Below are 15,026 nucleotides of genomic sequence, written 5' to 3'. Positions count from 1 at the left end.
TGGGCTAATGCCGGTTGCCAAGGGAAGAGTTGTAGATCTCAGCTACAACTGATGCTCATGTGGTAGGATGAAAGATCCTGAAGGAAACACGACATGAAGAAGGTAGCAAGGCATGAAGGAAGGCCAGATATGGGCTAATGAATCACTTTCCGATGAAAAGAAGGATGACATCACTGACAAGATTCATGAATGAAAGTGATGGATGGTTTGTGCCCTACGAAAAAGTCCCGAGAAATATAGGCTCCATAACAAAGAAGAAATTCATAACACTGAAGGAGGAAGTCCTACAAACAGCTATTGGTCCCATGATCTCCACCTAAAGGACTACTAGAAACAAGTCCCTGGTCAAGAAGGAGCTTGGTCAAGTCCCTAATTAGATCTTCCTTTAGGTATTTTGCTATCATATTTCAAAAGCTAGGCATATATTTATGTCCATTTCAAAGTTCTCTTGCATCAAATGTCTCCTAAGATCATCAAAACTAAGATGTATGCTTTTCGAAGACCTCGTATTTTGGGAAAGAAGGACACATGAATCAAAAGAAGAAATATTGATTTCAAAGGGACTTGGAAGAAAAATTTGACATGAAGGATCTTACACTACAACTTGGGACTTGAGGATACATCGATTGGGTTGGCAGTGTTGATGCTGAGTAGAGATACCACTAATGGTGGAGATCTGGTATCATTTATTGGAAGAGCATGAAGCATGATTCGGTTGCATTGTGGAGGCAGAAGATATGGCAGTTTGTACAATTAGTTGTGAAGTAGTTTGGCTCCATTAAATGTTTGATGGACTATTTGACAACGTGCTCGATTCGATTGTAATATCCTACAAAGATTGTCAAAGAACCTACTTTTTCATGGAAGGTCAAAGCACTTTATGATTCAAGAATATGGTGTAGATAGGAGTCGAGAAGCTACAATAAATTTCCATGGATGAACAGGTAGTTGATGTAAAAGAAGTATGAATACTTCCGAGACAAGCTTGGGCTTGTGGATATCTCCTCCCAGATTGAGAGGGAGTGAGGATGGACACCTTATTCTCCATGTGTCGTGTACTGTGACCAAGACTAACAACCATAAGTCAAGTACATTGATCTGGTATAAGAATGGTTTGGCGGACCAACATTTCCTCGTGTCAAGTGTTGTGACAATGGATTAGGAAATGGTCCTGAGGAGGACATGTTACCCACCACCCGTGGGTGACACCCATAGGATTTTTCTAGATGGTCCTCAACCGGCAGCCCCTTGCAGCCACCAGATAGCTCAATGTGCCACCATCTCTACCACCTAAGCCAACCATTATGATTCCTCGCCCATCTGTTATGATCGTATGTTTGAAGGTGGGCCTTCAAACCCTAAAGGTATGGCTTTCATTATGTAGTTGGGTATTTTTTCTTACTTATCATGGACACTTCTGGGAATGTATTATGGGAGGATTTGACGGAAAGAATGGGCTTGGTTTGTACTCTTGTCCCCTTGTCCAATTTGGTGGTTAACCTTGTCTCTTAGTCTCGTGGGATCTCCTTTATTGGCTACTAGCTTTAGGAGTGCCACTACATGGGAAAAACCAATTTTGGTTGCATGGTCCCACTTCTCGACACCACATACAACACTCCCCTCCACTCATTATGACCGCTTTTCACATTTTTTCCATCCGGGTTTACATTTGTCCACTGGGTCCACAAGGAGTTAGACTTCCCCTCCCTTGTCCACACTTTGGGTCAGGCTTGCAACGATGCCCTGGAGGTTGATGCAGCGAAAAAAATGTAAAACGCATAATTTGGCCACTTTCAACAAGAAATGTACCATAAAATGCAAAAGATGGTCAGGACATACAAATTTAGCACGTGGGCAAAAGCCAAACATGAACCCACACCCTGCATCATTAAGAAAACCATGATTGTCCCAACCTCTAGTGGGTGATGAACTACCCAACCTTAAGGGGGTATTCACTGCTATATCATTCACATCATGTTGTCATCCCTTAGAGCACCGAGCAATTTTAAAAGAAAAATAAATGAAAGGCAAAAGGCATATGGGTAAGGGTGGAAAAACAAAGGCCAAGGTAACTCATATACCACGATTGCTCCCTCCTGCATTCATACACCCAAGTGTGGGCTCCCCTTATCTTAGCTACCCTTGTACTATGGCATGTGGCTTAGAACCTTCCCCTGATGCCCCACACTATCCCATCATCATATCACATGACACTTGCCACTTGATGGATGTACCATGGACCTGTCACTCCCTTAGAGGTTGAAACCACCTAATAGGGTCCTTGATTAACCTCCCTCTTGAACTTGGAGACACCTATACACTCTAAAGCCCATTATGGAAGGGCATGCCACTATGAAGTGTCCACTTGGTTCCATGGTTTGTAAGATCATTTACTCAATTACACTAATGATTTGTTGTATTGGAAGGTGAGGAGACACATTGGATCTTATACAGGATTACAGGTGGGTCTTCGTCTTGGGGTTTGGTCTCCCTATCCAAGCCCTCCAGAGGGTCATATTAGCATTTTTAGGCTGTGCATTGAGAGCCATGGGCCTCCACTATATCAGAGAGCAGATAACAATGCCATGGGATCCTTCAGTACCATCCATTGCTCACTCGTGTTCCACCTATTTGATGATGATGATGCACCTGGACCACCTTGCCTAGCTGGCTACATGCACCACACACTTGGCAGTTGATCCAGGGCCCAGATGGTGTTGTGTCTCACCATGGGAGACATAGGTGTTGAAAAATGTAACTAGGTTCGGTCTTCATATGTATTTGAATCATCTTGTAATGTACTTGTCAAAAGAATAAAGAAAAAATTATTATTATTATTATTGTAACTTATTAAAGCATGGGTTTTATGCTTGGGTCACCATGTTTTAGGTCAAAGTCCCCATTGAGGACTTCTAAGATTTATTCTGAGTCAATAGAGTCATTGTACTTTTAAAGAAACCCCTTTTGGGCTTTTGAATCATGTAAAAAGGTTGAGTATTGAGTCATATATAATTTATGTATCCTCCACATCAAGTCGGCCTAGAAGAGATCAAATCGGCCTAAGGACATCAATTCGATCTCGCTTGAAGCCTATAAATAGAAGCAAGTCAAATTCATTTGGTGCACTTCATCTCAAGCAAGTTTGATATCTCTAAGGAAGCTGGGAAGTGCGAAGTACAAAGCCGAGAAGCCAAAGGAAGTGTGAGTTGGGCAGAGTCTAAGGAGAAGAAGAAAAACGAAATTTTGGTGCCTCTCTCTTTCTCTGTTTCATGCCCTTGATTAGGAGATCAAAGTCTTCCAAGTTTTGTTGATGCCAGAAGTTGCTACATAGTCGGGGTTGCTATAAGAGAGGTTGAAGATCTGGGAGGCTAACTTGATATGGAGGGAAGGTTTGGTTTTTGTCTAGGGTGAAGAGTCTCAAATAATACTATTGAAAGAAAGCGAATTTTGACTAGGTTTTCCCCTAGAGGGGGTTTTTCCCTAGCATAGTGCCTACATTTGGTGTCCATTGTTTTATGTGCTTTTGCTTTGATAATTGCTTGATGAACTAAAAGAAAGAAGATATAAAGAATCGTAATAACAAATTAAGAACATCACAAGTAATTATCAAGAATAAGATAATCTTTTTGCCTTTCTGATTTTCTAACATGGTCTTAGAGCTTTGGTGAAGAAAGAAGAAAAAGGCAGTCTCAAGCACTTGATTAGGGAACCATTCAAAAAGGATTAACTCAAGGAAGGAATATACTATATTCAAGGAATATGTATAACACAATCAAGGGAGAGAACAAACTTGAAGGAGCCTCAAACTACAGGTCTTGGAAGAAGAGGATTGACCTCATCCTTGAAAAGAACAAGGTACTAGACTTGGTCAAAGGAAAAGTAAAGAAGCCTACAAATGACTCTAGTGATGCTAACAAAGTAAAATTTAGAGAATTAGAATTGGTGGCCATGACTCTAATTGTAGAAGGAATAACGGACAACATTATCCCATTTATAGCCAACATCAATCATGCTCAGGAAATGTATGAAACCTTGTCAAAGTTATTCACTATTACGAACATTAGTTGAGTAGCAAGTTTGAACTTTGAAGAATGAGTTAAGGACCACAAAGATGACTAAAGAAGACACAGTGGCCTCCTCCTTTGTGAAGATAGCAAGAATCAAGGATGATCTTTTGGCCATTGATGAAATTGTTCTAGACAAATAACTCGTGAGCACTGCTCTACTAGGATTGCCACCTACTTGGGGTGCATTCGCTGCAGGACTAAACAGTTGGAAGGAAGCTCCCACTTTTGAAGAACTATGGACTGCCTGCAATTAGGAAGAATTAAGGATCTTATTAGTTGTCAATCCTGAAGGAATATCAAATGCCTACATTGCTCATCACAAAGGAAAGAAATCGAAAGGACTGAGGAAGAAAGTAGACATGTCCAAAGTAGAATGCTCTCAATGTCATAAGAAGGGTCACTACAGGAGTGACTGTCCCGACAATCCAAGAAACAAGAAAAGAGAAAGAGATCAAGCCAACATTGTTGGAGAAGGAAACCCAAAGAAAGTCAAAGCCGAAGAATCTAACATAAGGGACCTACACTACTAAGTCCTTTGCTTTTAGTCTTAGATATTCTATTTTATATTTTTTATGTTTTAGAATTTATAGGTTTTAACTTGTTTTTAGAAAAAAATATTTCATTAGTTTTTATAAGTTTTGGAGGGCGCCCCCAACAACTCCCAATGATAAGTATCTCATTTCCTTTCAGTTTTTGGTTTCATGTACTCATTTAGTTTTGATTGTATTAACACTTATCACCATTCTCCCTCTATTGTCTTGATTAGGAAAACATTTGCTATATTCTCAAGGAGTATGAAAGAGGACCACTCAAGACAAGGTTTGTCAAGGAACAAATGTATGTTTTAAAACAGTGATTTCTTTATAATAAATGCGTATTCATTTGACATCTATTACTAACATTGTTGTGTCTAGCTATAGTGAATCATATTGATTCTTATTTTGGGTGATTCATCACTTGATGTATCTACCCCACTCCTATTCTTCACTGATTTTATAGAACCTTAGACAGGTTCTCTGGAAAACCCTAACCTAAGGGTATGCTAATGTGGAAACCCTAAACTAATTAGGGATATTATGAAATGCTCTTTGAAGTTCTTGTTGATGATGTGATGATTAGGATTTTGGCATGACCATGAAATCTTAACTTGTTAGGGTTGAATGATGTTTGTCTAAGATCTAGAACCTTTGAAATTTTTGGAATAGTAGGGTTTGCTTTGCTATAAAACCCTAGATTTAGGTTTGGTTGGACCTATATCCTAGGAATGAAACCCTAGGTATATATAGATGTGTCCATTTAGTCGATATCCTAGCTTGGTCTAGGTCAGTGTATGTCTAATGTATTAATGTTGTCCGACATATGATATGCTTATGCATGATAGTGAATTCCTCTATATGTGTGTTGACCTAGTCATTGATGGTCATAAGCCTTAAGATTCAATATAAGTCATTGTCTGAGATTCTAGGATGATGATATCTGGAAATCTAAGGTTTTGTAGCTAAACCCTAGTAGTAGTTAAATCCTCTAGTATGTGTGATATAACAATCTGAGATCTATTTATATAATGATTGTTGAGATTGAGAAAATGAAATTCTAGGGTTTTGGAGTTAAACCTTAGTAGAAGTGAAAATATTTGATGAATGATGACAATATGATAATTTGAGATTCGTGTAAGATTGTTGAAATTTGAGTTTTAGTTGTGATTGATGGTTGATTGAAAATCTAGGGATTGCAACTAACCCTAGTGGAAGTTGGTCATGTTGATGACTAAGTTGTGATTGGTTTTGATTGATTAATACTCTTGTATGAAATCTAGGATTTGTATGAAACCCTAGTGGAAAGTCTGATATATGAATTCTAAAAATTGTTAGATGCCTTGTAAATCTATATTTGTTTGAATTGTTTCTAGGGTTTGTTATATGTTGTAGTAGGGTATGTTACACCTTTAAAAGAAACATTGAAACCCTAGATGGAATGAAAGTTGTTATGAAGTAGTCTAGGGTTTATGACAAAGTCCCTAGCAAGATGTTGATGAGTATGTGTCTCTTGTTTTGGTATCTAATATATGTAAGGTTGAAATGCTTCCGTAATTCTGATATGGCTAACTTCATGCTTTTATAGATTTGGTTGTACTTGCTATCTAAGTTGTGCAAGTACACAATCTTCAATATGGTGAAGATGTTCGTTGATGTGATAAGCATGATGAGGATGATGATAAATCTGATGAAATGGTTGGAAGCCACAAAAGATTCTTTGATAAAAAATAAAAAGTTGATCTCCCTGAGGAAGCCTGAATAGAAGAGATCTCACTAAGATTAAGAGGGAGTCTGGATAAAGAGATTCTCCCTGTTTGAGAGGAAGGGGGTCATACCTTGGTTTTGATCGAAGAATGAATTTCGGAGGATATGTTGCTGCATGAAGAAGTAGTAAAGAAAAGTGTATGATTGAGGAATCTTCTGTCAGAGATTTGGTTGATAGTCCTACTATGAAAAGTTGAGAAGCCACATCAAGACCCCGAAGGTTTGTATTTGATTATGTACATGTAAAAGTATATTATTGATTAGGGTTGTGTTTGTACAGGTGAATCTCTCGAAGATTTTGATAGCATGTCGGTTACTAATCAGTTTGATTGGGAGAGATTGGTCATCCTTAAGCTACTGGATCAAGGAGTGTTGAGGCTTTGTGAGTGAAGCATTGCCTGGGAGGACATCTGGCTGGCACGTTGTGTTGATGTCTAGGTCTCGAAATTGGAAATGTGGTGTTGATTATAGAGCTTTGTTTTTGGATACACACCTGGATCTTTGGGTTGGTGGTTAGGAAGTAAGCCTGATGGTACCTAGAAAGGCTGAAAGCTTGAGTCCATCTTAGTCCCACCTGGATAGAGTGCCCTGGTCAGGAATCTAGGTCGTGGCATTGCGGTGCCTAAATTGTTGAGAGACCAATGGATAGATTGCCCTGGTCAAGAATCTAGTCCATGGCATTGCGGTGCCTAAAATTTCTTCATGGTTCATATAGTTGAGAACTTCCTTGTATCTGCATATGATGAATACCTCCCTAGTTAAGGGAGTGTTGGAAAATGTAACCAGGTTCGGTCTCCATTTAATGTATTTGAGTCATCTTGTAATGTACTTGTTATTTTTTATTATTATTATTGTGACTTATTGAAGCATGGGTTTCATGCTTGGGTTACCATGTTTTAAGTCAAAGTCCCCATTGAGGATTTCTAGGATTTATTCTGAGTCAATAGAGTCATTGTACTTTTAAATAGACCCTTCTTGGGCTTTTGAATCATGTAAAAAGGTTAAGTATTGATTCAAATATAATTTATGTATCCTCCACATCAAGTCGGCCTAAGGACATTAATTCAACCTCCCTTGAAGCCTATAAATAGAAGCAAGACGAATTCATTTGGTGCACTTCATCTCAAGCAAGTTCGATATCTCTAAGGATGTTGGGAAGTGAAAAGTACGAAGCGGGGAAGCCAAAGGAAGTGCGAGTTGGGTGGAGTTTAAGGAGAAGAAGAAAAACAAAATTTTGGCACCTCTCTCTCTTTGTTTTGTGCCCTAGATTGGGAGATCAAAGTTTTCCAAGTTTTGCTGATGCCGGAAGCTGTTACATAGCCAAAGTTGTTGGAAGAGAGGTCGAAGATCTAGGAGGATGACTTGGTATGGAGGGAAGGTTTGGTCTTTGTCTAGGGTGAAGAGTCTCAAAGAATACTATTGAAAGGAAGAGAATTTTGACTAGGTTTTCCTCTCAAGAGTGGTTTTGCCCTGACATAGTACCTACATCTGGTGTCCATTGTTTTATGTGCTTTCGCTTTAGTAATTGCTTGATGAACTAGAAGAAAGAAGATATAAAGAATCATAATAACAAATCAAGAACATCACAAGTAATTATCAAGAATAAGAAAATCTTTTTGCCTTCCTGATTTTCTAACAAAAGGAAGGGATTGCATCATTGTTCCAACCCTTACAAAGTTACAGATGAGATACAGGCTTAATCGATCTACTTGGAGACCCATGAGGATGTTTTTGTGCCCACGCAACCACTTGGAAGTACCACGAGTCATTTGCTTGGAGATCAAGGGGGCCACCCCCTTTATCACTATTTTTGGAGTCTTTCCACTCATATTGGCACATATTGGAATCCACTAGGCCTTCCAATGGCCCTCCTAGCTATTTATTTATCATTTTGGCCCTCTTGAGAGGCTTATTTTTCATGTTATGGAGCTATCTTGGTGGGCTTGTCACCAAGGAATGTTATTTTGCACATTATTTTATTATTAGGGGTATCATTAGGCCTAATTAGGCAAATCGAACCCTTAGAGGATCATATATATTGATGAGAGGATCATTCTATTTCTCATCATCACTTGGATTTGTATCTCTTTCTCTCTTGAGAATTTCGCTATACCTATTTGAGGACGAATTGGAGAATCATTGATGCATTTTGATGTTTGGAATATCTTTCTTGGTCTTGGAGCTTCGATTTTGTCTCAATTTGATGATTGGATATACTCGTTATACTTGTAAGTGTTTTTCATGATCTATTTCTCTCTCTTTATGATATACATGTATAATGTATGGAATTTTCGCTCATGAAATTTGAATTTTTTCCTTAATTTAATGCGAGTTAGATAAATATTGATCTTGTGAGGGAATTGCATATGTCACATGTTTAGGTATAGTGAATGAATGTTGCTAGGGGTACATTACCTCCATAATTGCCTTGAAAAGTTATCAAATTATTGCAGCAAGAAGTATAAATTCCTTGGTAACCTAGCTGTTGCCTTTAGCGCCATGCAAATTTGCTATAGGACTCCTTGATTGGGTAAAGGAACACCAAAATTTGAAAGTGCATTGACTCCATTCTCCCAATAGGCTAGGCACTGATCCTATCCTTGGTGATCACCTTAATGAATATCTTTTTCACCTCCCCTTCTCCTTTCTAAGCCCTAACCCTAGAGTTCTCCTAGGGCATCAAACGAAATCCTTTGTAGCCATCCATTTCAAGAGCGAGTTGGGCTACAACTGCATTGGGGTGTCCTCTAGGCCCTCACAAATTTTGAAAGACTTCCCGTGGCTAGATTTGGAATTATCCCAAGCCCTAGCTCCAACTACATTCTTGCCCCTAGGTTTCCTTGGTTAGTGGCTTCCTTAGGTTCATTGCATTAAATCTCAAGTCAATTCCAATTTCTTTGACCCTCTTCTTCTCCCTTGTTTGGCCTAGATCTTTTGTTTGAAGTTTCACCCGAAACCCTGAGCCTTACTTGGGTCCACTTGGGCTTCTTTGTGGTCCCGCGCCTTCATCATTCATATTTCACAAGTCCACTTTAAAAACCCTCTTCCCTTAAGGATCCTAGGTCTAGAGCATCCCTATCAAGGAATATCCCTAATCCCTAGATCAAGGCTTCCTCTTAAGCCTTTCTTGGAGAGCCCTATACCTTGCTTCTTAAGCAAGTAAGTCCAATCATAAGTCTCTCCTATGAATGGGCTCTTGAAATCACTATCCCTCCATCATCTATATACCATTCATAGTGATTTTCCATATACCAAGACTCCTCCCATTGATGAAAGTCCATAAAAAGCAAGGGACATCGACTAAGGTGACAGTGGGTCCTTGTCCCATTGTTGCCACTTGGTTTAGTAGCGGCCCCTTTGGAACCCCTCCTAGGACCCCTGCTAGATTGAGCGGTAACAGGACATACTTTGGTGAACCTAGGTGGAGTATGTGCCTCGAAGAGGCGGTTGTGTGGTGTCCTATTGAATGCCTCCCAACATTGTGCTCTGATCTAGTGGAGAGATAGAGCTTAGTTGTCAAGGCCTTGGTATTTTGACAATGATGGTATGATGATGTTATCATCAACGATGTTTATCAATCTAGATCCTTTCTTATAGAAGCCTTCAACTTGAAATAATCCTGATGAGTCATTATGAATACCTCCCTAGTTAAGAGGGAGTGTTGAAATTGTAACTAGGTTCAGTCTTCATAATGTATGATGTTGTAAAAAGATCAAAAATAATTTATTTCAGTCAAAAGAAAATTACTTTTGTCATGTCCCATTTGGAAATTTAAAAGAAAGAAAATTGAATTTTAAAAGTATATTATTTATATGTCCAAGTAGACCAAGTCGACCATTCAGAAAACACGTTGGCTTGCCCAATAGTTGTGTCCCTTCGCATGAACAAACTATCAATAGAGCTAGTTCGTCTCCATCAAAGACACACTTCGATGATCTGATCTAAGGTAAGGAGGACAAGATTCCTAAGGCAGAAGTGTGAGATTCTCTTAAGCATACATATGAATTTTCTGAGGCTATAGTTCTCTGTTATGATGTGAGTTCCTGTGGCAACTTTCTCTGTTATGGATGTGAGTTCCTATGGCACCTTTCTATGTGATGATGCAAGTTCCTATGGCACCTTTTCCTGTAATGATGTGAGCTTGTTATGGCCCCTATCTCATTGTGACATATGCCACTGTACTTCTTTCCTATTTGAGCTTTCAATAGCACTTCACTCCTGTCATATCCAAGCTATCTATGGCACTGCATTTCTGAATTTATGCGAAGTTTCTGAGGCTTTCTATCTCTATGATATGGCTTCTAAAGATAGGCATGTATAAACAAATTGGTTGACAAAAACATGGCAAAGTTTGGAGGGTTGACTTGGCACTTGGATCACTAGTTAGTTTGACTTGAATTTCTCTTGATGACAAAGATTCTATAAGGAAAGGATTGATGGGTTTTCCCCTTGTGGGTTTTTCCCTAGCCTCTAGCCTAATTTTTGGTGTCTCTTGTCTCTTGTGCACTATGATCTCTATTTGAATGGCTAAATTGTTAATGTGTAATTGCTTGATGACATAACTAAATGAAGTAAATGCTAAGAGAAAATTTATATATCAATCACAAGTAATTATCATGTTCAGAAATTCTAGTTTACAAACGAATTTCAATAACACTGGCTAATTGGAAATGTGCATTGTCCATTTCGACAACTCGCACTGCCTCTAAAAACTCATTCTGGCAAGTTATTCTGCAACTCACACAGGCCACGCGCACTACCTCCAGCAAATCACTCTATCAACTGGCAACACGATATAGACCTCAGCTAACTCGCACTAGGAAACTGGCAACTCGCACTGGCAAACTAGCAACTCGCACTGGCAAGCTCAGCCCCCTTCTGTATCTCAGAAACTGGAAATCACTGTGAAGAAATTTCTTTGACAAATCCCTTCTCAATCATTGTTGAACCCTTTGTTGGTGTCACTCCACGCTATCATTGCACCACCCTTGCTTATTTGCTATGATCTCCAAGATGCCCATCAACTTCCTCTTATAATCTCTTGTTGAGAAATCAACGACCAAGATCTAATCCCGATCAATGGCTAAGATCATCTTGCCTCCACCAAACGCTTTTTCTACAAGTCACTAGAGAGAAATTGACTTGTCTCAATTAATATTGATTAATTAACCTGTTTTCGTAAGTTAAACTTAGGAAAATAATTAAAAAATGGTTAATAATCTAATTAAGACATTTTCTCTTAGAAAAATAAATTGGGCTTAGAGATAATTAATTCTCTTGTACTCTTAGTCTGATTGACACCTCCTGAGACTAGAACACTTGTTCGAGCTACAAAATCTAACAAAGGGCATAGGTCGAGTTGCTGGTTGAGTACTTGAGCCAATTTCTCTAGGCTGATTTCATTTGGAGGCTTCCTAGAGGCCGAGTTCCTTGGGTTGAATTCATTCTGATGGAGTCGTGTTATAGGTTCTAGTTTTGTATTTTTCCTTATATCTCTGTGGGTCGAAAAACCCAAATTTTCTAGATAATTAAATGACGGAGAATTGTTGTGGGTGATTTATTTTTGCAACATGCAATTGATCTCTCTGGTTCATTTCCGCTGCATATATTTAATTCTAGAAATTAAAATACCAGTGATTTTATTTTTCGGTGATTCGGTATTTATTAGGGTAAATAAAAAAATTGTTGGGGATGCAACAAATTGTCGTGAGAAAATAAATCTGGCTGGTATTAGAACAGTTCCCCACAAGGTTTCTTGTCGTGATAGGGATAGGTTGGACAAAGAATTTTTGAAGGAAGAGCTCTTTGTTGCATTGTCTTCCATGCAAAATGGCAAATCCCTAGGCATTGATGGGCTTCCTTGTGACTTCTTCAAAATCATCTAGGAACCTATTGGTGATTATTTCATCATTTTATCATGTAAATTGTTTGCCTCTAGCCAACCTTTTGAGTTTCTAAACTGGGGGTTGATCAAGCTTATCCCCAATAATGCAACTAGAAATTCCATTGGCGGCTAACAGCCTATCAACTCACTCATTCTTGCTTATAAAATTATGGCTTTGGCATTGCAGATCCACTAGGTCGCTAAGTATGTGGCTTGTCAAGAGCAGACAGGATTTGTTCAGGGGAGATCTATTCTTGACATTGTGGTTTCTGCCAAGGAGACCATGGAGTGGGTGAGGGAGATTGGGCAACAACCTCTTATCTTGAAAACTGATTTCAACAAAGCATATGATCAGGTTGACTAGTCTTTTATTTCAGAGATGTTGATTCCAATATGTTGCCATGGTGAACACTCTATCACCAATGATTTAGCCTTTGTCTCTACCAACAACCCCTTGTCTCCTCAGATCTCCCTACACCATTCTATCCATCAGTGATGTCATTTGGCCCTGTATTCGTATGCCTTGACTATAGAGGCTCTGGGTTACCTGTTGGAGGTTTCCTGTATTTTCGAATTCGTGGTATTCTTCTCCTAGATGGTTTCAAGATGGTTAGCAACCACTTTTTTGATGAATCTTTCCTCTCAGTTAGGGTAGAAAAAACCTCTATAGATGGGGCCCTTGCTTGTCTACACACCTTTTGCTTTGCGTCAGGTGTTGTAGTCAATGCTTAAAAAACAAACTATTGGTTGGTAGGATTGGATGCATCCCTAGACTCGATCCCTACTACTTGGTCTTATATTCAATCAATAGGATACGATAGAATCAATAGATTGGCTACTCTATAGCACAAAACCAGTGGATTGATGCATGCATAAGCCTAGGAATATTAACCTAAATTAAAATCCCATAAATATTCATGCTTTCCCTATAACTTCAATAAAATTGTATTGCCTTATGGATCACTTGGAAGGACTTAACAGTAGTAATCATGACTATTGGTGGCAGTTGTGGGCATAAGAAGGCAGAGCATATGCCATAAAGTCTACAGGTTTGCAATGTGCATTGATGAATAATGTAACTAGTAGTAAATTTCTTAGATTACATGCAGTACATAACTAGTCACAAAAGCGAACTATCACTCCAATCAAATTGCACAGTTTCTTAAATTATCCCACCAACATGTACTATCACAAAGGCACAAGTTTACAATATTAATTTAACCTGTTTAAACTACACTTGAAAAAAATGAAAAAAAAGAAGAGAGAAATGGGATTGATATGTTTTAATGTGTGAGAAGTATTTCTGATACTTCGAAACTTAGCAAGCATAAAGGTAAGTGAAATTTACTTTTCATCCATCTCTTATTGAGAGCAATAGGTCAGACAGAAACCAGAAAGCAACTATCTTCGCACTCCTTACCATAAATTGAAGTGCACACCAAGCTTTATTCCCAGTGAATGGTCATATAGTCCCAAGCATTCATGCATTATTGAACTCCTTACTTCAGTCTCTAAACTGGATTTTGTCAGCCAACCTTTAAAAACGCCCTTGTCTAGAAGGTAGAGTATTCTCTTCATGGTCATTTCACGTTGATGCTCCATTGGCGTATTGTAATCTGGAAGAACATATAATTGTCCACCTCTTCTCTTTGGACAAAAGAGATCACTATTAACCATCAAGTTGAATAACCAATCCCGAACTTCAACATTAGGACCATCAATCAATTCTCTCATAGCACCAACGTCAAAAGTGGGTTTCCCTGGACAAAAATGAAGATGAATGCATCATTACAAGATAAGGACAACAGCTCAGAGTAATTTACATTTAATAGGTGGATACAATGGTTAGTTTCATTAATATAGCTGCTACATCCTACATGTTAAAAAATTGCCAATTCTATGGGAGAATTGTGTCTGTCCTCAGAAATATCAAAAGAAGACTAACTAGAATAACAAGATGCAGAGATTAGACTGGCATCCCAGGATGCATTTTGTAGAGTTATTTCATTAATGTAAAAACAACATAACTATCTGAAATAAAGTAAAAAGATTTTTTATGTTTCAAAGCATCTTTTGCCAAGAATATTTAAAGATACACAGAGTAACTGTTTGTAAAATGAAGAACTATTTTAAAGCACATTTAGAGCATTTAAACTATATGATATTTGCCCGAAGAAATTTTGATCTCGTCTCCCCTCTCTCCCGAGAAAACTATCTGGAGGCAAGACCCCTAAATTTTAGGGGGAATTGCATGATGAATACATTCCCAGAGGAACTATCGGTGGAAGGGTATGTTTGGAAGTTATATGAATGACTGAGAAAGCCAAAAACTCCAAGGTTTCCCTTTGAATTGAACTATGGATTAGAAAGGTGGAAGTCTGCTGCCTTCACTGCTTGATCAAACACTGAGACTCAGTCCAAAAACAAACACAACTAAGTCAAAAAATCAGATGGAATTTTAAGGAATGGTTCATTTGCACAACTGCACCTTAGTGGCAGATCATTTCGATATAAGAAAGTGATAATTATGTCTTAGAGAGACTATCTCAGAGGCAGATCCTTTCAATATTTACAAAATAGGATTGCCATAGGACCATTCTGCACTGGCAGAAAAATCAAGGGAATCCATTTAGGGGGAATTGTAAAATGCAAATATTCCAAGAGGCACTATCAATGGAGGGGCATGTGTGGATGCATGGGTAAGAAAGTAAATAGCACCAACTCTTGCCTTTGACTTAAGCTATGGATGAGAAAGTGAAGCCTATTGCCTTCACT

At 38.6% G+C, this 15,026-nt stretch overlaps 1 protein-coding gene across 1 annotated transcript in view; it reads right to left on the bottom strand.

Moving 5' to 3' along the window:
- The window catches only part of LOC149160146 (acyl-coenzyme A oxidase 3, peroxisomal-like), an 80,417-nt gene that overhangs the window by 46,825 nt on the left and 18,566 nt on the right, over positions 1-15,026 (bottom strand). Inside the window, exon 2 of the mRNA XM_089436638.1 lies at positions 13,672-14,011. Coding sequence (XP_089292764.1) covers positions 13,672-14,011 — 340 coding nt within the window. The remainder of the gene's footprint in view (positions 1-13,671; positions 14,012-15,026) is intronic.

The sequence above is a fragment of the Pinus tabuliformis genome, chromosome 5_2 (genome assembly GCF_031772625.1).
Source record: "Pinus tabuliformis cultivar Carrire ecotype Pingquan chromosome 5_2, CPIR1, whole genome shotgun sequence".
In the NCBI taxonomy this organism is placed as follows: Eukaryota; Viridiplantae; Streptophyta; class Pinopsida; order Pinales; family Pinaceae; genus Pinus; species Pinus tabuliformis.
The sequence above is the reverse complement of the archived record's forward strand: the minus strand, read 5'-3'. Positions and strand labels throughout refer to the sequence as shown.